This window comes from Mobula birostris, chromosome 1 (assembly GCF_030028105.1).
Source record: "Mobula birostris isolate sMobBir1 chromosome 1, sMobBir1.hap1, whole genome shotgun sequence".
NCBI classification, from domain to species: domain Eukaryota; kingdom Metazoa; phylum Chordata; class Chondrichthyes; order Myliobatiformes; family Myliobatidae; genus Mobula; species Mobula birostris.
This window is the reverse complement of record NC_092370.1, coordinates 252568151-252593442: the sequence shown is the minus strand read 5'-3', so window position 1 is coordinate 252593442 and position 25292 is coordinate 252568151. Positions and strand designations below refer to the sequence as shown.

Here is a 25292-nt window from a genome sequence, read left to right as displayed (position 1 = left end):
TCCCACAACAGATCGTCTGAAATGAATGCGCCAAAATGATAATAAATTTTCTTTGACTTTACAGAAGCTTGCAGATGATAAGTGGTATCATGGACAAGGGAAAAGGTTATCAAATTAAAAAGAGATATTGATTGGTTGGGAAAGTGGGCCAAGGAGTGGCAAATGGATTTTAATCCAGATAAGTATGAGGTGAAGACAGTTGAGGCTGGGACTTTGGCTGTGAATGGCAGGGCCCTGGGAAATCTTATAGAACAGAGAGACCCTGGGGAGCGTACACGGATCCCTGAAAGTGGGTTCAGGGTTTGCAGGTAGACAAGGTAGTGAAGGCGGCTTTGACCAGGCTGAGTGCAAGTGTCAGGAGGTCACGATGTGATTTTCAGAATGCTGCTGACACCACACATGGAATTGAGTGAAGGTTGCAGGCTTTTTCTCAGGGCTGGGGAATCAAAACTATTGGGCACTGGTTGAAAAAAGATTCGAAAGATCTGAAGGGCAACAATTTCACACAGGTGGTCCTGAATCGTTGGGAATGAGCTATCAGAGAGAGTGGCTGAGGTGGGTCCAATAGCAATATGTCTACTTCTCTCACATTTACCAAGGTACAGTGAAAATCTGCGTTCGAACACAGCATGGAGCACCACAGCACACTAAAGGTCCTTCAGCCTACAATGCTGTTTCAACTTTTGAACCTACCCCAAGAATAATCTCATCTTTCCCTCCCACATAACCTTCCACTTTCTATCATCCATGTACCCATCTTACAGGTTTTTGAATGCCTCTACCACCACCCCTGAAAGTGCGTATCACACACCCACTACTCTCCTTGTAATAAACCTACCTCTGACATCCCCCCTATACCTTCCTCTGATCATCTTAAAATTATGCCCCTTTGTATTAGCCATTTCAGCCCTGGGAAGACACCTCTGGCTGTCCCTTTGATCTATGTACACCTCTGTCGTCACCTCTCATTTTCCTTGCCTCCAAAGAGCCAAGCTCACTTAACCTATCCTCATAAAACATGCTCTCTAATCCAGGCAGATTAGACCATAAAACATAGGAGCAGAATTAGTCCATTTGAGACTGCCTGGTAGCCACTGTTGGAGTAACAGCTCTCTACTGCTGCTCCTAATTTACTTACTTTTCTCTCCAGCCTTTTGAAATACTATTGCTAGACGGGATTTATTTTAATATGACTACCAAAGCAGCTTTAGAAGCTATTACAAGTTCAATTCAAAAGCATAATGAGGAGTTTCAACAGTTTAGAAAAGAAATCATCACTGAAATTAAACAAATAGGTACAAAACTAGAAGATATTCAAGCAATTCTAACCGAACATGATAAGAAGATAAAGGAACATGAAGATGTTATTACTTTACTGGACAGGAGAATGGATGACATGCAAAAGCTATATAAAAAACAATTTAAGAGCAACGAAATGATGCGACAAGGTTATTGATTTGGAAAACAGAAGTAGGAGGAACAACTTACGAATCTTGGGACTTAAAGAACATACGGAAGGAGATAATCCTAAAGAAGTCTTTGCAAACCTTTTGATGGAATTATTCCCAGATATTATAAAGTCTCTGCCTTTGATTGATCGTGCTCACAGGTCACCTATCCATGGATCGGCTTCAAAATCTAAACCAAGATCAGTCATTATGTGTTCCTATGAATTTCAAATAAAGGATCGTCTGATTCGAGCTGCCAGTGGAAAAGGTATGATTGGCTACCAAGATCAAAAGATAGGCATTGTTCAAGACTTTTCATCAGAAGTTATGGCAAAACGTGCTGTTCAAAAAAGTTATGATGGAGTTATACAGTCAAAATTTTAAACCCTCTCTTCGTTCTCCAGCTCGACTAAGGATTACACTGGAAAACAGATCATTTAATTGATTATATACGAAGGAACAGGTGCAAGAATTTTTAGACTTTGAAAAAAATGAATGAATATATATATATATATTGAATATACTAAAAATCTTGCAAAAACAGAAATACTACATATTAAAAAATGACTGTTTAATATTTTTTAGTATGAATAATTGTTATTTTTGTTTGATAAACCCATCTAAGCTTGTTCCTCAATGTATTATTTAGTCTTGGTTGGAATAGTAAATAACCTTGAATTCTTGGAGCGGTTCCAACAGGCTTTCTAAGAGAATGTGTTTCGGGGAAGTAGATATCGGTTGCTCTATGACCGAGTTTCTCTCTTTGAGAGGGGGAGGAGGGATGGGGAGTCTTTTTTTCTTGAAGCTGATTTGGGAATCTAGTCAATTCTGTTGCTAGTCAATGTATCTCAGGGTTTATTATTTGGGTTTGATATATATATTTTTCTGATTGCTATTTTAATCTTTCTTATAGAGAGCCTTAAAATGGATCAAAGTATTAATTTACTTAGTTTTAACGTAAAAGGACTAAATCACCCCGTGAAAAGAAATAAGATTTTTGCCTATATTAAAAAACTTAAGGTAACCATTGTTTTTCTTCAAGAAACACATGTACGTAAGTGTAACAATTCATGCTTTTTTTTCAATGGAGAGAGACTCATTTTCATTCTTCATTTCAGGCCAAAGCAAGACGAGTTTTGATCCTCATAGAAAATAAAGCTCCCTTTGCTCAACATAAAGTAATTTCTGTTACTAATGGGCGTTCTGTTATAGTGTCAGGGAAATGAAATAACAAGCTAATGGTATTTGCCAATGTGTATGCTCTGAATATGGATGACCCAGGTTTCTTTGAGCAGTTTTTTTCATTTTTGCCAGATCTAAGTCTGTACTCATTGGCGATGGGTGGAGACTTTAATTGTTGCTTAGATCCAGTTTTAGATTGTTCATTTTTTAAACTAATGATCAAATAAATCAGCTGTGTTTATTAAATCTTTTTTAATGAAATGTAGCATTGTTGATGCCTAGCATTTTTTTCATCCGGTGGATAAGGAATATTCGTTTTTTTCTCATGTTCATCATACATATTCCAGGATTGATATTTTTTATTGATAGCCAAATGATTCCATTAGTTCGATCTTGTGAATATAAAGAAATTGCTGTTTCAGATCACGTTCCTGTGTTTCTATCTTTAAATCTTCCTGGTTTTCTTCAAACAAATAGATTTTGGCGTTTTAATCTAACTTTGTTATTTGATAAAGATTTTTAAAAGTTTATGGAGAGACAAATTACCTTTTTTTTTTGAAGAGAATACGTTAGAGGAGACTTCTAGTCTTATCAGATGGGATGCCTTTAAGGCGTATATTAGAAGACAATTTATTTCTTATAGTGCAAGTATTAAGAGGAAAGCTAATAAAGAGAGAAGTGATTTAGCTAATCAGCTGAAACAGTTAAACCAAGAGTATGCCTTGGCTCCAGAACCTGCCTTATATAAAAGACGTGTTGAAATTAAAACTAAATATGATCTCCTTTTAACTTATTCAATTGAAACCCAACTCCTAAAAGATAAAAGTCACTTTTATACTCATGGAGATAAAACAGGTAAATTATTGGCTGATCAAATTAAAACATTTATAGCTAAACAGCAGATTAAAGAAATATGCAAAGCTCATGGTGAGAGGACAATTGATTATTTAGAAATAAATGATACTTTTAGAGAATTTTACTCTAAACTCTATAGTTCTGAATCTTCTAAGGATAACACTGTAATGAACAATTTTTTAGACCAACTAAACATTCCTACAATTTCTGCCGACAACAGAAAGTTGTTGGAACAACCTATTTCTTTTGAGGAAATTGTTGAGGCTGTGCGCTCATTACATTTGAGGAAAGCTCCGGATCCAGATGGATTTTCTGGAGAGTTTTACAAGATCTTTTCCTCACTGCTTGTATCTCATTTATGTTCAGTTTTTTTTGGATTCATTCAAGTTAGGCAGACTCCCTCAATCTTTTTATGAGGCTTTCATTTCGCTTATCCTTAAAAAGAATAAGGATCCAACTGAATGCTCTTCTTATAGACCAATTTCTTTACTTAATATTGATACTAAGATCCTATCTAAAGTTTTGGCCCATAGGATTGAAAGTATTTTCCCATCTGTCATTTCTGATAACCAAACTGGATTTATCAAAAATCGATATTCTCACTTTAATATTCGTCAGTTATTAAATGTTATTTATTCTCCTTCTAACATGATATTGGAATGTGTGGTATCCCTAGGTGCTGAGAAATCTTTCGACAGAGTTGAATGGAATTATTTATTTAAAACTTTAGAAAAATTCAATTTTGGACCCATTATCATTCAATGGATAAAATTACTTTACTTAGCTCCTTCCGCTAGGGTTATCACTAATTCTCATAATTCCAAACTGTTTAAGCTTCAATGTGGCACTAGACAAGGCTGTCCGTTGAGCCCTTTGCTTTTTGATCTGGCCTTAGAAACTTTAGCCATTGCCTTTCAAGAATCTAATGATTTCACCTCTATTTTAAGGAGGGACACTATTCACAAATTCTTGCTGTACACTGATGATCTGCTGCTATTTATTTCTAATGCTGAGACTTCGTTACCCCATGTGCTTTCTTTACTCTCCTGTTTTAGCCAGTTCTCAGGTTATAAATTAAACCCACATAAAAGTGAACTTTTCCCTCTGAACAGTTTGATACCAATAAATTCTAACTTTCCTTTTAAAATTGTAAGAAACCAATTTACCTATTTAGGTGTAACAATCATTAAAAATTATAAGTGTCTATTTAAAGAAAATTTTCTTACTCTATTGAATCATGTAAAAAGAATACTATCAAATTGGTCGCCTCTTTTGTTATCATTAATTGGTCGAATTAACTCTATCAAAATGAATATATTACCTAAATTTATGTATCTTTTTCAGGCATTGCCAGTTTTCATTCCTAAATCCTTTTTTGTTTCTCCTGACTCTATTATATCTTGTTATTTATGGAAGAATAAGTGTTCTAGATTAAATAAAATTCATCTTCAGAAAGATAAAAAGAATGGAAGATTAGCCTTACTAAACTTTAGATTTTATTATTGGGCAGTTAATATAAGAAATCTTACATTTTGGTTATATTATATAAATCATGAGGATTGCCCGATGTGGGTTTTTTAGAAGCTAATTCTGTTAATAAATTCTCTATTATTTCTCTTCTTGGATCCTCACTTCCTTTGTCTTTGAGTAAGTTAACTGATAATCTGGTAGTTAAACACACTATAAGGATTTGGATACAATTCTGAAAATATTTTGGCTTATTCAGATTTTCTCTTTCGAGTCCCATTTATCTAATTTTTTTTTAAACCCTCTACAATTGATGTGGCTTTTAAAGAATGGGATAGATTAGGTACTAAATGCTTTCAGGACGTGTTTGTAGAGGGACGTCTTTTTTCATCTGAACCTAGTCAAGACTTTCAAACAATTATAGGGACCTTTTTTGAATTATTTTCAAAACCTTTGATTTGTTGTTAAAACACAGATGATGACTAACAATCTCTTTTCTTTTTTTTCTACTAATCAGCTTCGGTCTTGGTCGTGGGTTAGCATTTTTTTTAATATAATAAAATTATTATTTTTCAATGTTATGAACTAATTGACTTGCATGAATATAGGGTAAGGAGTCTCTATATGCGATTTAGTTCAATGTATTGACATACATTTTTTTCTTGTACTGTATTCTTATATATAGAAATTAATAAAAATATTGGAAAGAAAAGAATTAGTCCATTTAATCCATTAAGTCTGCTCTGCCATTTCATCATGGCCAGTTTATTCTCACGCTCAATCCCATTCTCCTGCCTATTCCTCGAAACCTTTGACACCCTGACTAATCAAGAACCTATCAACCTCTGCTTTAAATATACTCAATGACCTGGCTTCCATAGATCACCTCTCACTAGCAAAAGAAAATTTTCCTCATCTCTGTTCTAAATGGATATTCTGAATTGTGCCCTCTGGTCCTGGATTCCTCCACTGTAGGAATCATCCTCTCCAAACCCACTCTTCCAATAGTTGATAGGTTTCAAAGACACCAGTGCCCTCCCCCACCCATTCTTCTAAACTCCAGAAAAATACAGGCCCTGATCCATCAACACTACTCATATGTTAACCCTTTTTTTCCTGGGATAATTCTCGAGAACCTCCTCTGGAGACTCTTGAATACCAACCCATCTTTTCTAAGATAAGGAGCCAAACTACCACAGTAGTTTGGTCCTGACTAACACCTTATGAAGTCTTAACATTGCATCCTTGCTTTTGTATTCTAGTCGTCTAGAAATGTGTGCTAACATTGTATTTACCTTATCTCAAATTCAACCTACAAATTAACCTTTAGAAATCCTGCACAAGGACTCCCAAGTCCCTTGCATCTTGGATTTTTGAATTTTCTGCCCATTTAGAAAATAGTCCACACCTTTATTCTTTCTGCCAGAGTGTATGATCATACACTTCCCAACATTGTATTCCATCTGCCATGTCTTTGTCCATTCCCCAAATCTGTGTAAGACCTTCTACAGCCTCTTTGCTTCCTCAACACTACCTTCCCCTCCACCTTACTTTGTATCATCCACAAACTTGGTCCAAAGCCGTCAATTCCATCATTCAAATCATTGACATATAACATAAAAAGAAGCGGTCCCAACACAGACCCCCTGTGGAACACAATGAGTCATCAGCAGCCAACCAGAAAAGGCTCCCTTCATTCCCACACCCTTTGCCTCTTGCTAGTCAGCCAGTCTTCTACCTATGCGAGTGCAGGCAGGAGAAGAAGATGGCAGCGTGCTGCGCGTGCGCAGCTCTCCGGTGAAAAATGATGTCGTATCTGTTAAATAGGGGCTATGGACAATTCTGATTTGATGGAGATGGACGTGAAAGCACAGAGGAACATCTGGAGAAATTTCTGAAACGCCCGTCTGCTGCTGTCGTTACTGTGTGGTCGGGAATCTTTCGGAGGGTGGGCCTCAAAATCCCACTGCCTTGCCTGCTTTTGGCGATTGAGAAAGAGGTCGAATCGCTCGGACAGAGATGGCACTCAGTACTCGGTGTCGGAGAGCTGATCAGAGCTCGAAGTTCTCGGATGACTCAGAGTCGGATTGTGATCGGCATGGCAGGGAGAGTTTTTCTTCCTTCTCCCGTCTGAGTGAGATATGGGACATTTGAGAGACTTTGAACTTTACTGTGCTCACGGACTTCTTCATCAAGTTATGGTATTGTTGCACTGTTGTAACTATATGTTATAATTATGTGGTTTTGTCAGTTTTTTCCGTTTTGGTCTGTCCTGTGTTTTGTGATATCACACCGGAGGAAATAATGTATCATTTCTTAATGCATGCATTACTAAATGACAATAAAAGAGGACTACGTGTCTTCATCATCTAAAACTTTCCTGTAATACCTCAGGCTCTTATCTTCTTAAACAGCTTCATGTGTGGCACCTTCTCCACGAGACCGTAAGGCATGGGGGCAGAAGGAGACCATTCAGCCCATCAAGTCTGCTCCACAATTTTCACATGGCTGATCTATTTTCCCTCTCAGCCTCAATCTCCCACCTCCCCCTACCCACCCTCCTCATATCCCTCATTCCCTACATGCCCTGATCAATCAAGAATCTATCAACCTCTGCCTTAAATACACCCTATGACTTGGCCTCCACAGCCGCCTGTGGCAATGATTTCCACAGATTCACCATCCTCTGATTAAAGAAATTCCTCATCTCCGTTCTAAAATGATGCCCCTCTATTCTAGACTCTCCCACCACAGGAAACATCCTCTCTACATCCACTCTATCAAGGCCTGTCACCATTCAATAGGTTTCAATGAGGTCACCCCTCATTCTTCAGAATTCCAGTGAATACAGGCCAAGAGCCATCAGACTTACTTCATATGTCAAACTATTCAACCTCGGAATCATTTTTGTGAACCTCCTTTGAATCCTCTCTAGTTCCATCACATCCTTTCTAAGATAAATGCAAGAAGCATCAGGAACAAAGGTGATGAACTGAGAGCTTGGATACATACATGGAATTATGATGTAGTGGCCATTACAGAGACTTGTCTAGCACCAGGGCAGGAATGGATTCTCAATATTCCTGGATTTCACTGCTTTAAAAGGGATAGAGAGGGCAGAAAAAGGGGAGGAGGGGTGGCATTACTGGTCAGGGATACTATTACAGCTACAGAAAGGGTGGGTAATGTAGCAGGATCCTCTTTTGAGTCAGTATGGGTGGAAGTCAGGAACAGGAAGGGAGCAGTTACTCTATTGGGGGTATTCTATAGGCCCCCTGGTAGCAGCAGAGATACAGAGGAGCAGATTTGGAGGTAGATTTTGGGGAGGTGCAAAAATAACAGGGTTGTTATCACGGGTGATTTTAACTTCCCTAATATTGATTAGCACCTGATTAGTTCCAAGGGTTTAGATGGGGCAGAGTTTGTTAAGTGTGTCCAGGATGGATTCCTGTCACAGTATGTGGACAGGCCGACTAGGGGGAATGCCATACTAGATCTAGTACTAGGTAATGAACTGGGTCAGGTCTCAGATCCCTCAGTGGGTGAGCATCTGGGGGACAGGGACCACCGCTCCCTGGCCTTTAGCATTATCATGGAAAAGGATAGAGTCAGAGAGGACAGGAAAATTTTTAATTGGGGAAGGTATTATGAGGCTATAAGGCTAAAACTTACGGGTGTGAATTGGGATGATGGATTTGCAGGGAAATGTACTATGGACATGTGGTCGATGTTTAGAAATCTCTTGCAGGATGTTAGGGATAAATTTGTACCGGTGAGGAAAATAAAGAATGGTAGGGTGAAGGAACCATGGGTGACAAGTGAGGTGGAAAATCTAGTCAGGTGGGAGAAGGCAGCATACATGAGGTTTAGGAAGCAAGGATCAGATGGGTCTATTGAGGAATATAGGGTAGCAAGAAAGGAGCTTAAGAAGGGGCTGAGGAGAGCAAGAAGGGGGCATGAGAAGGCCTTGGTGAGTAGGGTGAAGGAAAACCCCAAGGCATTCTTCAATTATGTGAAGAACAAAAGGATGACAGGAGTGAAGGTAGGACCAATTAGAGATAAAGGTGGGAAGATGAGCCTGGAGGCTGTGGAAGTGAGCAAGGTCCTCAATGAATACTTCTCTTCAGTATTCACCAATGAGAGGGAACTTGATGATGGTGAGGACAATATGAGTGAGGCTGATGTTCTGGAGTATGTTGATATTAAGGGAGAGGAGGTGTTGGAGTTGTTAAAATACATTAGGACGGATAAGTCCCCGGGGCCTGACGGAATATTCCCCAGGCTGCTCCACGAGGCGAGGGAAGAGATTGCTGAGCCTCTGGCTAGGATCTTTATGTCCTCGTTGTCCACAGGAATGGTACCGGAGGATTGGAGGGAGGCGAATGTTGTCCCCTTGTTCAAAAAAAGTAGTAGGGATAGACCGGGTAATTATAGACCAGTGAGCCTTATGTCTGTGATGGGAAAGCTGTTGGAAAAGATTCTTAGAGATAGGATCACTGGGCATTTAGAGAATCATGGTCTGATCAGGGACAGTCAGCATGGCTTTGTGAAGGGCAGATCGTGTCTTACAAGCCTGATAAGAGTTCTTTCAGGAGGTGACCAGGCATATAGATGAGGGTAGTGCACTGGATGTGATCTATATGGATTTTAATAAGGCACTTAGAACATAGAACATAGAATAGTACAGCACAGTACAGGCCTTTCGGCCCACAATGTTGTGCCAACCCTCAAACCCTGCCTCCCATATAAGCCCCCACCTTAAATTCCTCCATATACCTGTCCAGTAGTCTCTTAAACTTCACTAGTGTATCTGCCTCCACCACTGACTCAGGCAGTGCATTCCACGCACCAACCACTCTCTGAGTAAAAAACCTTCCTCTGATATCCCCCTTGAACTTCCCACCCCTTACCTTAAAGCCATGTCCTCTTGTATTGAGCAGTGGTGCTCTGGAGAAGAGGCACTGGCTATCCACTCTATCTATTCCTCTTATTATCTTGTACTCTATCATGTCTCCTCTCATCCTCCTTCTCTCCAAAGAGTAAAGCCCTAGTTCCCTTAATCTCTGATCATAATGCATACTTTCTAAACCAGGCAGCATCCTGGTAAATCTCCTCTGTACCCTTTCCAATGCTTCCACATCCTTCCTATAGTGAGGCGACCAGAACTGGACACAGTACTCCAAGTGTGGCCTAACCAGAGTTTTATAGAGCTGCATCATTACGTCGTGACTCTTAAACTCTATCCCTCGACTTAGGAAAGCTAACACCCCATAAGCTTTCTTAACTACCCTATCCACCTGTGAGGCAACTTTCAGGGATCTGTGGATGTGTACCCCGAGATCCCTCTGCTCCTCCACACTATCAAGTATCCTGCCATTTACTTTGTACTCTGCCTTGGAGTTTGTCCTTCCAAAGTGTACCACCTCACACTTCTCCCAGTTGAACTCCATCTGCCACTTCTCAACCCACTTCGGCAACCTATCAATGTCTCTGTGCAATATTTGACAATCCTCTACACTATCTACAACACCACCAACCTTTGTGTCGTCTGCAAACTTGCCAACCCACCCTTCTACCCCCACATCCAGGTCGTTAATAAAAATCACGAAAAGCAGAGATCCCAGAACAGATCCTTGTGGGTCACCACTAGTCACAATCCTCCAATCTGAATGTACTCCCTCCACCACGACCCTCTGCCTTCTGCAGGCAAACCAATTCTGAATCCACCTGGCCAAACTTCCCTGGATCCCATGCCTTCTAACTTTCTGAATAAGCCTACCATATGGAACCTTGTCAAATGCCTTACTAAAATCCATATAGATCACACCCACTGCACTACCCTCATCTATATGCCTGGTCACCTCCTCAAAGAACTCTATCAGACTTGTTAGACACGATCTGCCCTTCACAAAGCCATGCTGACTGTCCCTGATCAGACCATGATTCTCTAAATGCCTATAGATCCTATCTCTAAGAATCTTTTCCAACAGCTTTCCCACCACAGACGTAAGGCTCACTGGTCTATAATTACCCGGACTATCCCTACTACCTTTTTTGAACAAGGGGACAACATTCGCCTCCCTCCAATCCTCCAGTACCATTCCTGTGGACAACGAGGACATAAAGATCCTAGCCAGAGGCTCAGCAATCTCTTCTCTTGCCTCGTGGAACAGCCTGGGGAATATTCCATCAGGCCCTGGGGACTTATCCGTCCCAATGTATTTTAACAACTCCAAAACCTCCTCTCCCTTGATATCAACATGCTCCAGAACATCAACCTCACTTATATTGTCCTCACCATCATCAAGTTCCCTCTCATTGGTGAATACCGAAGAGAAGTATTCATTGAGGACCTCGCTCACTTCCACAGCCTCCAGGCTCATCTTCCCACCTTTATCTCTAATCGGTCCTACCTTCACTCCTGTCATCCTTTTTTTCTTCACGTAATTGAAGAATGCCTTGCGGTTTTCCTTTACCCTACTCACCAAGGCCTTCTCATGCCCCCTTCTTGCTCTTCTCAGCCCCTTCTTAAGCTCCTTTCTTGCTTCCCTATATTCCTCAATAGACCCATCTGATCCTTGCTTCCTAAACCTCATGTATGCTGCCTTCTTCCACCTAACTAGATTTTCCACCTCACTTGTCACCCATGGTTCCTTCATCCTACCATTCTTTATCTTCCTCACCAGGACAAATTTATCCCTAACATCCCGCAAGAGATCTCTAAGCATCGACCACATGTCCATAGCACATTTCCCTGCAAAAACATCATCTCAATTCACACCCGCAAGTTCTAGCCTTATAGCCTCATAATTTGCCTTTCCCCAATTAAAATTTTTCCTGTCCTCTCTGATTCTATCCTTTTCCATGATAATGCTAAAGGCCAGGGAGCGGTGGTCACTGTCCCCCAGGTGCTCACCCACTGAGAGATCTGTGACCTGACCCGGTTCATTACTTAGTACGAGATTTAGTATGGCATTCCCCCTAGTCGGCCTGTCAACATACTGTGACAGGAATCCGTCCTGGACACACTTAACAAACTCTGCCCCATCTAAACCCTTGGAACTAATCAGGTGTCAATCAATATTAGGGAAGTTAAAGTCACCCATGATAACAACCCTGTTATTTTTGCACCTTTCCAAAATCTGCCTCCCAATCTGCTCCTCTGTATCTCTGCTGCTACTAGCGGGCCTATAGAATACCCCCAATAGAGTAACTGCTCCCTTCCTGTTCCTGACTTCCACCCATATTGACTCAAAAGAGGATCCTGCTACATTACCCACCCTTTCTGTAGCTGTAATAGTATCCCTGACCAGTAATGCCACCCCTCCTCCCCTTTTTCCACCCTCTCTATCCCTTTTAAAGCACTGAAATCCAGGAATATTGAGAATCCATTCCTGCCCTGGTGCCAGCCAAGTCTCTGTAATGGCCACTACATCATAATTCCATGTATGTATCCAAGCTCTCAGTTCATCACCTTTGTTCCTGATGCTTCTTGCATTGAGGTACACACATTTCAGCCCTTCTACCTTACTGTCTTTACATCGTTTATTCTGCTTCTCTCTCCTCAAACCCTCTCTGTATGTTAGATCTGGCTTTACTCCATGCACTTCTTTCACTGCTCTATCGCTCTGGGTCCCAGCCTCCTCGCAAATTAGTTTAAACCCTCCCGAACCATGCTAGCAAACCTACCTGCAAGGATATTTCTCCCCCTCGAGTTCAGGTGCAACCCATCCAATCTGTACAGGTCCCACCTTCCCCAGAAGAGATCCTAATGATCCAAAAATCTAAAACCCTGCTCCCTGCACCAACTCCTCAGCCACTCATTCAACTGCCATCTCCTCCAATTCTTACCATCACTGTCACATAGCACTGGCAGCAATCCTGAGAACGCCACCCTTGAGGTCCTGTTCTTCACCATTCTGCCTAATTCCCGAAACTCACACTTCAGGACCTCACCTCTCTTCCTGCCTATGTCTTTGGTCTGAACATGTATCACAACTTCTGGTTGCTTTCCCTCTCGTACCAGGATGTCGTGCACCCGGTCAGAGACATCCCAGACCCTGGCACCCGGGAGGCAACAAACCATGCGGGTGTCCTTCTCACGTCCACAAAATCTCCTGTCTGCTCCCCTGACTATAGAGTCTCCAATGATGACAGCTCTCCTCTTCTCCATCCCACCTTTCTGCACCACAGGGTCAGACTCAGTGCCGGAGGCCCTGCCACCGTGGCTCACACCTGGTCGGTCATCCCCACCAACAGTATCCAGGACGGTAAACTTATTATTCAGGGGAATGGCTACAGGGGTGCTCTGCACTACCTGTCTGCTCACTTTCGCTTTCCCCCCTCTGACTGTCACCCAACGACCTGCTTCCAACAGCCTAGGTGTGACTACCTCCCTGTAGCTCTCATCTATGACTGCCTCATTCTCCCTTATGAGTCGAAGGTCATCCAGCTGCCGCTCCAGATTCCTTACACGGTCTTCCAGATCACCCAGCCGTATGCACTTCTGGCAGATGTGACTCTGCGGGAGAGGGGCATTCCCCCAAGACTGTCACATCTCACATGAGAGGTACATCACCGTCTCAGGGGACATTGTAAAAACTAACTGCGAGCTAGCTTGTCCTCCGCCTCGTCTCGTCGAAGCCTCTCGAGTCAAAGCCTCAAAGCTCCACTCCTTCACTGGCCCACTCACTCACAGACGACAAGGTTCCACACGGTAGGCTTATTCAGAAAGTTAGAAGGCATGGGATCCAGGGAAGTTTGGCCAGGTGGATTCAGAATTGGCTTGCCTGCAGAAGGCAGAGGGTCGTGGTGGAGGGAGTACATTCAGATTGGAGGGTTGTGACTAGTGGTGTCCCACAAGGATCGGTTCTGGGACCTCTACTTTTCATGATTTTTATTAACAACCTGGATGTGGGGGTAGAAGGGTGGGTTGGCAAGTTTGCAGACGACACAAGGTTGGTGGTGTTGTAGATAGTGTAGAGGATTGTCAAAGATTGCAGAGAGACATTGGTAGGATGCAGAAGTGGGCTGAAAAGTGGCAGATGGAGTTCAACTGGGAGAAGTGTGAGGTGGTACACTTTGGAAGGACAAACTCCAAGGCAGAGTACAAAGTAAATGGCAGGATACTTGATAGTGTGGAGGAGCAGAGGGATCTCGGGGTACACATCCACAGATCCCTGAAAGTTGCCTCACAGGTAGATAGGATAGCTAAGAAACCTTATGGGGTGTTAGCTTTCATAAGTCGAGGGATAGAGTTTAAGAGTCACGATGTAATGATGCAGCTCTATAAAACTCTGGTTAGGCCACACTTGGAGTATTGTGTCCAGTTCTGGTCACCTCACTATAGGAAGGATGTGGAAGCATTGGAAAGGGTACAGAGGAGATTTACCAGGATGCTGCCTGGTTTAGAAAGTATGCATTATGATCAGAGATTAAGGGAGCTAGGGCTTTACCCTTTGGAGAGAAGGAAGATGAGAGGAGACATGATAGAGGTATACAAGATATTAAGAGGAATAGATAGAGTGGATAGCCAGCGCCTCTTCCCCAGGGCACCACTGCTCAATACAAGAGGACATGGCTTTAAGGTAAGGGGTGGGAAGTTCAAGGGGGATATTAGAGGAAGGTTTTTTACTCAGAGAATGGTCGGTGCGTGGAATACCCTGCCTGAGTCAGTGGTGGAGGCAGATAAACTAGTGAAATTTAAGAGACTACTAGACAGGTATGTGGAGGAATTTAAGGTGGGGGGTTATATGGGAGGCAGGTTTTGAAGGTCGGTACGACAATGTGGGCCGAAGGGCCTGTACTGTGCTGTACTATTCTATTCTATAAGGGGCCCAACCTGCTCACAATACTCCAAGCGAGGCCTCACCAGTGCTTCATAAGGTTTCAACATTACCTCGTGCTTTTGTATTCTAGCTCTCTCGAAATGAATGCTAACATTGCATTTGCCTTCCTCACCACAGACTCAACCTGCAAATTAACCTTTCCAGAATCCTGCACAAAGGCTCCAAGTCCCTTTGCATTTCAGCTTTTTGTATTTCCTCTCCACTTAGAAAACTGTCAGCCCTTTCATTTCTTCAACCAAAGTGCACGACCATACACTTCCCAACACAACATTCCATCTGCCATGTCTTTGCCCATTCTCCTGTTCTGTCTAAGTTCTTCTGCAGCCTCTTTACTTCCTCAAAACAACCTGCCTCTGCACAAATCTTTATCTTGTCTGCAAACTTTGCAACAAAGCCATCAATTTCATCATCCAAATCACTGACCTATAACGTAAAAATAAGCGATCTCAACACAGACCCCTGTGGAACACCGCTAGTCGCCAGGCAACCAGCCAGAAAACATAGAAACATAGAAAATAGGTGCAGGAGTAGGCCATTGAGCTCTTCGAGCCTGCACCACCATTTATTATGATCATGGCTGATCATCCAACTCAGAACCCTGTACCAGCCTTCCCTCCATACCCCCTGATCCCTTGAGCCACAAGGGCCATATCTAACTCCCTCTTAAATATAGCCAATGAACTGGCCTCAACTGTTTCCTGTGGCAGAGAATTCTACAGATTCACCACTCTCTGTGTGAAGAAGTTTTTCCTCATCTCAGTCCTAAAAGGCTTCCCCTTTATCCTCAAACTGTGATCCCTCGTTCTGGACTTCCCCAACATCGGGAACAATCTTCTTGCATCTAGCCTGTCCAATCCCTTTAGGATTTTATATGTTTCAATAAGATCCCCCCTCAATCTTCTAAATTCCAACGAGTACAAGCCCAGTTCATCCAGTCTTTCTTCATATGAAAGTCCTGCCATCCCAGGAATCAATCTGGTGAACCTTCTTTGTACTCCCTCTATGGCAAGGATGTCTTTCCTCAGATTAGGGGACCAAAACTGCACACAATACTCCAGGTGTGGTCTCACCAAGGCCTTGTACAACTGTATAGGAATAGAATGAGGTGGATGACAAACGTGTGGCTGAGGGATTGGAGCAGGGGGCAGGGATTCAGAGTTTCTGGATCACTGGGACCTCTTTTGGGCCAGGAGTACCTGTACAAAAAAGACGGTTGCACTTATATCCTAAGGGGGACCAATATCCTGGCGGGGAGGTTTAAGGCTACAGGGAGATTTTAACTAGAATTGTTGGGGGATGGGAACCAAACTGAGGACTGGGGAAGAGGCGGTGGCTCACAAATCGAGAAAGTTTAGAGACAGTGAGAGAGGGAGGATAGGCAGGTGATAGAGAAAGGACACATTCAAACTGATATGTTTGAGATGTGTCTATTTTAATGCAAGAAGTATCATGAAGCAAAGCAGATGAGCTTAGAGCATGGATGAGTACTTGGAGCTATGATGTTTTGGCCATACAGAGACTGCATGACTCAGGGGCAGGAATGGCTACTTAACAGTGCCAGGACAGGGAGGGAGGCAGAAGAGGTGGGGACGTAACACTGCTGATTAGAGATAGTGTCATGGCTTCAGAAAAGGAGGAAGACATGGAGGGATTGTCTACGGAGTCTCTGTGGGTGGAAGTTAGAAAGAGGAAGGGGTCAATAACTCTACTGGGTGCCTTTTATAGACCACCCAATAGTAAAGGGACATTGAGGAGCAGATAGGAGAAAGATTCTGGAAGAAGATCAATAATAACAGGGTTGTTTGTGATGGAAGATTTTAATTTCCCCAATATTGATTGGCATCTCCTTACAGCAAGGGATTTAGATGGGTGGAGTTTGTTAGGTGTGTTCAGGAAGGTTTCCTGATACAATATGTAGATAAGCCAACTAGAGGAGAGCCTGTACTTGATCTGGTATTGGGAAATGAACCTGGTCAGGTGCCAGATCTCTCAGTGGGAGAGAATTTTGGAGATAGTGATCACAATTCTATCTCCTTTACCACAGCATTGGAGAGAGATAGGAACAGACAAGTTAGGAAAGCATTTAATTGGAGTAAGGGGAAATATGAAGTTAATCAGGCAGAAACTTAGAAGCATATATTGGGAATACGGCAGAAACATGGCAAATGATCAGAGGATATTTGTGTGGTGTTCTGGATAGGTATGTTCCAATGAGAAAGGGGAAGGATGGTAGGGTACAGGAACCGTGGTGTACAAAGGCTGTTGAAAATCTGGTCAAGAAGAAAAGAAAAGCTTGTGAAAGGTTCAAAAAGGCGACACGGCCGACATCACCCACTCACCAATAAACCCCTTACTCTACCTTCCGCCCCGCCCCCAAAGAAATTATTTTTTATTTTAAAATAAAATTTTTTAAAAATGAAAGGTTCAAAAAAACTAGGTAATGATAGAGATCTAGAAAATTATAAGGCTAGCAGGAAGGAGCTTAAGAATGAAATTCAGAGAGCCAGAAGGGGCCATGAGAAGGCCCTGGTGAGCAGGATTAAGGAAAAGCCTACAACTACGTGAAGAGCAAGAGGATAAGACATGAGAGAATAGGACCAATCAAGTGTGACAATGGAAAAGTGAGTATGGAACCGGAGGAGATAGAGGAGGTACTTAATAAATACTTTGCTTCAGTATTCACTATGGAAAAGGATCTTGGTGATTGCAGTGATGACTTGCAGCAGACTGAAAAGCTTGAGAATATAGATATTAAAGAAGAGAATGTGCTGGAGCTTTTGGAAAGCATCAAGTTGGATAAGCCACCGGGACCGGACGGAATGTACCCCAGGCTACTGTGGGAAGTGAGGGAGGAGATTGCTGAGCCTCTGCCAATGATCTTTGCATCATCAATGGGGATGGGAGAGGTTCCCGATGATTGGAGGGTTGTGGTTTTTATACCCTTATTCAAGAAAGGGACTAGAGATAGTCCAGGAAATTATAGACCAGTGAGTCTTACTTCAGTGGTTGGTAAGTTGATGGAGAAGATCCTGAGAGGCAGGATTTATGAACATTTGGAGAGGCATAATATGATTAGGAATAGTCACCATGGCTTTGTCATGGGCAGGTCGTGCCTTACGAGCCTGATTGAATTTTCTGAGGATGTGCCTAAACACATTGATAAAGGTAAAGCAGTAGATGTAGTGTATACGGATTTCAGCAAGGCATTTAATAAGGAACCCCTTGCAAGGCTGATTGAGAAAGTTAGGAGGCATGGGATCCAAGGTGACATTGCTTTGTGGATCCAGAATTAGCTTGCCCACAGAAGGCAAAGGGTAGTTGTAGATGGGTCATATTCTGCATGGAGGTTGGTGACCAGTGGTGTGCCTCAGGAATCTGTTCTGGGACCCCTTCTCTTCGTGATTTTTATAAATGACCTGGATGAGGAAGTGGAGGGATGGGTTAGTAAATCTGCTGATGACACAAAGATTGGTTGTGTTGTGGATAGTGTGGAGGGCTGTCAGAGGTTACAGCGGGACACTGATAGGATGCAAAACTGGGCTGAGAAGTGGCAGATGGAATTCAACCCAGATAAGTGTGAGATAGTTCATTTTAGTAGGTCAAACATGATGATAGAATATAGTATTAATGGTAAGACTCTTGGGCAGTGTGGAGATCAAAGGGATCTTAGGGTCTGAGTCCACAGTACACTCAAAGCACAAGTTGACTGTGGTTAAGAAGGCATACGGTGCATTGGCTTTCATCAATCGTGGGATTGAGTTTAAGAGCCGAGAGGTAATATTACAGGTGGACAGGACCCTGGTCAGACCCCACTTGGAGTACTGTGCTCAGTTCTGGTCGCCTCACTACAGGAAGGACGTGGAAACCATAGAAAGGGTGCAGAGGAGATTTAGAAGGATGTTGCCTGGATTGGGGAGCATGCCTTATGAGAGTAGGTTGAGTGAACTTGACCTTTTCTCCTTGGAGTTACAGAGAATGAGAGGTGACTTGATAGAGGTGTATAAGATGATGAGAGGCATTGATCGTGTGGATAGTCAGAAGCTTTTTCCCAGGGATGAAATGGCTAGCACGAGAGGACACAGTTTTAAGGTGCTTGGAAGTAGGTACAGAGGGGATGTCAGGGGTAAGTTTTTGACACAGAGTGGTGAGTGCGTGGAATGGGCTGCCGGCGACAGTGGTGGAGGCGAATACGACAGGGTCTTTTAAGAGACTCCTGGATAGTACATGGAGCTTAGAAAAATAGAGGGCTATGAGTAACCCTAGTAATTTCTAAAGTAAGTACATGTTCAGCACAGCATTGTGGGCCAAAGGGCCTGTATTGTGCTATAGGTTTTCTAAGTTTCTCTGTTTCTAAAAGGCTCCCTTTATTCCCATTCTTTGTCTCTTGTTAATCAACCAATGCTTTATCCATGCTAGAATCGCTCCTGTAATACCATGGGCTCATAGCTTGTTAAGTAGCCTCATGTGCAGCACCTTGTCAAAGCTTTCTGAGCATCCAAGTACACAACGTCAACATCTGGTTCAGGTGACTTATCGTCCTTCAGACCTTTCAGTTTCCCCAAGAACCTTCTCTCTAGTAATGGTAACCACATACTTCATCACCCTCGGCATCTGAAACCTTCACCATACTGCAAGTGTCTTCCACCATGAAGATGATGCAAATACTTATTTTGTTCACCCGTTATTTCTTTGTCCCCCATTACTACCTCTCCAGCATCGTTTTCAGGCGGTCCGATATCCACTCTTGCCTCTTTTGTATACTTTATGTATCGGAAGAAACTTTTGGTACCCTCTTTAATATTATTGGCTAGCTTACTTTCGTTTCCATCTTTACCTTTTTAATGACTTATTTCAGCTGCCTTCTATTGGTTTTTAAAAGCTTCTCAATCCTCTAACTTCCTACTAATTTTTGCTCTATTATATGCCTTTTCTTTGGCTTTAATGTTCACTTTGGTATCTCTTGTTAGCCATGGTTGTGTCATCTTGCCTTTAGAATACTTCTTCCTCTTTGGGATGTATATATCCTGTGCTTTCTGAATTGCTTCCAGAAATCCCAGCCACTGCTGCTCTGCCATCATCCCTGCCAGTGTTCTTTTCCAATCAATTCTGGCCAACTCCTCTCTCAAGCCTCTGTAATTCCCTTTACTCCACTGTAATACTGATACGTCTGACTTTAGCTTCACCTTCTCAAATTTCAGGGTGAATTCGATCATATTATGATCACTTACCCCTTAAGTTCTCTAATCAACTGTGGTTCATTGCACAACGCCCATTCCAGAATAGCTGATCCCCCTAGTGGGTTCAACCACGAGCTGCTCTAAAACCATCTAGTAGGCATTCTAGAAATTCTCCCTCCTGGAATCCAGCACCAACCTGAGCCACCTCAGTCTATCACAAGAAAGAGCCCTTCCCGCCACTGGGCGCATTCGCAAGGAGTGATGCCACAGAAAAGCAGTGTCCATCATCACCGACCCCCACCATATACTTTGTGCTTTCTTCTCACTGATGTAATTGGGAAGGAGGCACAGGAGCCTCAGGTCCTACACCTCCAGGTGAAGGAATAGTCATTACCCTAAAGACACCAGGCTCCTGAACCTCACCTCACCTGTGAACCCATGATCAATCGACTCACTTTCAAGGACTCTATAACTTATGTTCCCTGTGTTATTTATTCACTATTTTTAATTTTTCTGTTTTACACCTTGTCTTATTTTGCACAATGGTTATTCTATGTAGTTTTTCATTGCCTCTGTCGTTCTACAGTGAATGCCTGCAGAACAGCTATCTCAGGGTGTATATGGTGACACATAAGCACTTTGATAATAAATTTATTTGGAACTTTTATCAAGCAGCTACATAGTACCATATACGAATTTGAGATTCACTTTCTTGTAGCCATTTAGAGGGAAATATAGAAATGCATTTGGAACATTGAATTCATTTTGGTCTCTTTGCAACAGGACAGATGTCACTTAGGTAGCCTTCAGAATCGTTTATATGGATGACAAACCAAGGGTCCCAGCACCAAGCCCTGAACGCCGGTAGACACGGCCCCTTTTCGCAGAAACACCCTCCGGTTGCAGGCGAGACCTAACACTGGGCATTAGGGGTCGATTTTATATGTCCTGGTCTCAGCACAGGCTTGTTCTCGCCCAGCAAGATTTCTCCAGTAGGTCCTGTAGACGATGGGTCTCAGGAGAGATGGAAATGGTCAGGGCAACGGTTCACCAGGGTCTAAGGGATCTGGCTACCTGCCCCCCCCCCCCCCATCACCGGTTGGGACAGTTTCGCGACCACCACTGGGTCCCGTAACAGAACGAGGGTCACCAACCAGCACCGAGATGGGGCAGAGATCCCCTGTTCCCCAATTCCCTGCCCACTGTGTGTTCGAGGAGCCCTGCAGGGAGGGGATAGGGGGAAATGGGGTGGGGGCGCAGGGTCTGGGTCGGGACCGAAACCTGGCTCCCCGGCCCACCCCGCTCCGGCTCGGGGCCCGGACACCTTGATCTGCGGCTCAAGCTTGTGCAGCGGAAAAGTTTGGATCAAGTTTGTTCCATACCTGCCAGACCGCTCCCCACCACCGTCCGCGTCCACGGGCTCCCGGCCGCTCCCGCTCCCGGCTCCCGCTTGGTCGCCGCTCCCGCGGACCCGCTCCCTCCATCGTCCGGCCTGGGCCGACAGCGGGGGGAATGCGGAACCCGTCCGCCCCCAAACACGTCACTCCGTCTCCAGAACTCGGCCCGAGAGGAAACCGCACGTCGGGCAGCGGGACAGAGAGGGAGGGGAGGGGAGGGGAGAGGGGTAAGAGGAGGAAAAATGAGGTGAGGGAATAGAGAGAGGGGAGGGGAGAGGCATGAGGGGTAAGGGAGAGAGGGGGAGGGGAGGGAGCGGGTTCGGGAAGAGGAGGAAAAATGAGATGAGGGAATAGAGAGAGAGAGGAGGGAAGGAAAAATGAGGTGAGGGAATAGAGAGAGGGGAGGGATGAAGGAGAGCGAGGGGTTGGGGTGGGGGTGAAGGAGGGGGAGGGGTTGAGGGGTACAGGTGAAGGAGAGGGGTTGAGGGGTGGGGGTGAAGGAATGGGAGGGATGGAGAGGAGGGGTTGAGGGGTGGGGGGGAAGGAGGGGAGAGGTTGAGGGGTGGGGTGAAGGAGGGGAGGGGTTGAGGGGTCGGGGTGAAGGAGGGGAGTGGGAGGGATGGAGAGGAGGGTTGAGGGGTGGGGGTGAAGGAGGGGAGAGGTTGAGGGGTGGGGTGAAGGAGGGGAGGGGTTGAGGGGTGGGGGTGAAGGAGGGGAGGGTTGAGGGGTGGGGGTGAAGGAGAGGGAGGGGTTGAGGAGTGGGTGAAGGAGGGGAGGGGTTGAGGGGTCGGGGTGAAGGAGGGGAGTGGGAGGGATGGAGAGGAGGGGTTGAGGGGTGGGGGTGAAGGAGGGGAGAGGTTGAGGGGTGGGGTGAAGGAGGGGAGGGGTTGAGGGGTGGGGGTGAAGGAGGAGGGAGGGGTTGAGGGGTGGGGGTGAAGGAGAGGGAGGGGTTGAGGAGTGGGGTGAAGGAGGGATTAAGGGGTCAGGGGTGAAGGAGGGGAGGGGTTGAGGGGTCGGGGTGAAGGAGGGATTAAGGGGTCAGGGGTGAAGGAGGGGAGGGGTTGAGGGGAAGGGGAGGGGGAAGAGGTGGAGAGGAGGGGCATGAGAGGGAGGGGAATAGAGAGGTGGAGGGAGGGAAGGAGATGAGAGGGGTATAGAGGGGAGAGGAAGGAGGGATGGGGAGGAGAGAGGATGGGGAGGGGACTAGAGGGAGGCGAGAGAGGGGAATAGAGGGGGGAAGGGTGGGGTAAAGAGGGGTGAGGGGAAGGGGAAAGTGAGGGGGAAGGGAGGTGAGAGGGAGGGGGTATAGAGGGGAGAGGAAGGAGGGATAGGGGAGGAGAGAGAGGATAAGGGAGGGGAATAGAGGGAGGGGAGAGAGGGGGAATAGAGGGGTGAGAGAGGGGGAAAGGGGTGGGGTAAAAAGGGGTGAGGGGAAGGGGAAAGTGAGGGGGCAGAGAGGTGAGAGGGAAGGGTAACGAGAGGGGTGAGAGGGAGGGGGAGAGTGAAGGAGGGGAAGGTAGGAAGGGTAGAGAAAGAGAATGGTGAAAGGGAGGGGAAAGAGAGAGAGAGAGGGGGGCAGAGGGAAGATGACAGAAGCTGTCCTGGAGCCTTTTGGTCCAGGATTTTATGCTGCAGTACCACTTCCCGGATGGTAGTATCTGGAATAGATTGTGGTTGGTCAGTGACAGACAGAATCAGGACGGTGGTCGGTGACGGACAGGGCCAGGACGGTGGTCGGTGACAGACAGGGCCAGGATGGCGGTCGGTGATGGACAGGGCCAGGACGGTGGTCAGAGACGGACAGGGCCAGGATGACGGTCGGTGATGGACAGGGCCAGGATGGCGGTCGGTGACGGACAGGGCCAGGATGACGGTCGGTGACAGACAGGGCCAGGTCATTGGTCGGTGACGGACAGTGCCAGGATGGCGGTCGGTGATGGACAGGGCCAGGTCATTGGTCAGTGAAGGACAGGGCCAGGACGGCGGTCGGTGATGGACAGGGCCAGGACGGTGGTCAGAGACGGACAGGGCCAGGATGACGGTCGGTGACGGACAGGGCCAGGACGGCGGTCGGTGACGGACAGGGCCAGGACGGCGATCGGTGACGGACAGGGCCAGGATGGCGGTCGGTGACGGACAGGGCCAGGACGGTGGTCGGTGACGGACAGGGCCTGGACGGTGTTTGGTGATGGACAGGACCAGGACGGCGGTTGGTGACGGACAGGGCCAGGATGGCGGTCGGTGATGGACAGGGCCAGGTCATTGGTTGGTGATGGACAGGGCCAGGATGGCGGTCAGTGACGGTCAGGGCCAGGACGGCGGTCAGTGACGGACAGTGCCAGGACGGTGGTCGGTGATGGACAGGGCCAGGTCATTGGTCGGTGACGGACAGGGCCAGGATGGCGGTCAGTGACGGACAGGGCCAGGTCATTGGTCGGTGACGGACAGGGCCAGGACGGCGGTCGGTGACGGACAGGGCCAGGACGGTGGTCGGTGACAGACAGGGCCAGGTCATTGGTCGGTGACAGACAGGGCCAGGACGGCGGTCGGTGACAGACAGGGCCAGGACGGCGGTCGGTGACGGACAGAGCCAGGACTCTCATCTTGCTGTGCTCTAGTGGGTCAGTCTCCAACTCGGGTGCATTTTTAAAACTATTTCATAGCCAGTGATATGTTTTGTAACTTCAAAGCATTAAGCTAATTCAAAGGACAATATGGGAGTCCAGGATTGTGTATCTAACTTCAAGTTTACTTTAATTGATACATGTATCAGTTTTTGGGAGAGAGGAGAAGATGGCAGTGTGACACAGAGCGCGCGGCTGTTCTGAATGAATATCGATTATGTGTAACTAGGGGGTTGTGCACAATCCGGATTTGATGGAGACAGCCATGAGAAGCGCAGAGGAAAACACCTGGAGAAACTTCTGAAATGCCTGCTTCGCTGCCGCTGCTACTGTGTGATCGAGACTGTCCGGAGACGAAGGCCCCGAATCCTCGGCTTTGCCTATCGCCTGTTGCTGGGGTCGGGGTCGAAGCGCTCGGCAGAGATGGTGCTTGGTGCTCGGTGTCGGAGAGCTGGTCGGAGGCTCGGAGTTTTCAGACGGACTTGGAGTCGGACTGTGGTCGGATGCTTCCGGGATGCTGCATCGGCAAGTTGGCGGCGCTGGAGGTTTACCGTCTGTGTGAGATGATGAGACTTTCGAGAGACTTTGAGGCTTTTACCCTGCCCATGGTCTGTTCTTATCAAATTATGGTATTGCTTTGCACTGTTGTAACTAGATGTTATAATTATGTGGTTTTTGTCACTTTTTAAGTCGGTTTGTCATGTGTTTTCGTGATATCATTCTGGAAAAACATTGTATCATTTCTTAATGCATGCATTATTAAATGACAATAAAAGAGGACTGTGTGTCCTCATAATCTAATAATAATCATAATAATGTATATATCATGTGGTAGTGTTATAACATGAAATTCATGTATTTTTACGTATAACCTGTCATTAATTATTTAAATGAACATGAATGTTTCATTAAACTATATTACTGAATTATGGTACAGAATGGCGATGACCAGGAATGCTCACCTGTGCCTTTACTTTTCAGTCCCTGTTGACCTTTACTGACTTTTATCAATGCCCTCTGGAAAGCAGAAGAACTGAATTGATAGAGGTGTACAAGATGATTATTACAGGCATCCGTTAGTCTTGTGAGACCATGGATTTGCGCCTTGGAAGGTTTCCAGGGCGCAGGCCTGGGCAAGGTTGTATGAAGACCGGCAGCTGCCCATGCTGCAAGTCTCCCCTCTCCACGCCACTGATGTTGTCCAAGGGAAGGGCATTAGGACCCATACAGCTTGGCACTGGTGTCGTCGCAGAGCAATGTGTGATTAAGTGCCTTGCTCAAGGACACAACATGC

General features: G+C 45.2%; 1 protein-coding gene across 1 annotated transcript in view; it reads right to left on the bottom strand.

The window, feature by feature from the left end:
* The window catches only part of LOC140194131 (jun dimerization protein 2-like), a gene marked incomplete at its 5' end in the record, with an annotated part of 49335 nt that extends 27765 nt beyond the window's left edge, over window positions 1–21570 (bottom strand). The window contains one exon of the mRNA XM_072251603.1: window positions 21360–21570. Within this exon, the coding sequence (XP_072107704.1) occupies window positions 21360–21570 (211 nt within the window). The remainder of the gene's footprint in view (window positions 1–21359) is intronic.
* Window positions 21571–25292: the final 3722 nt, after the last annotated feature.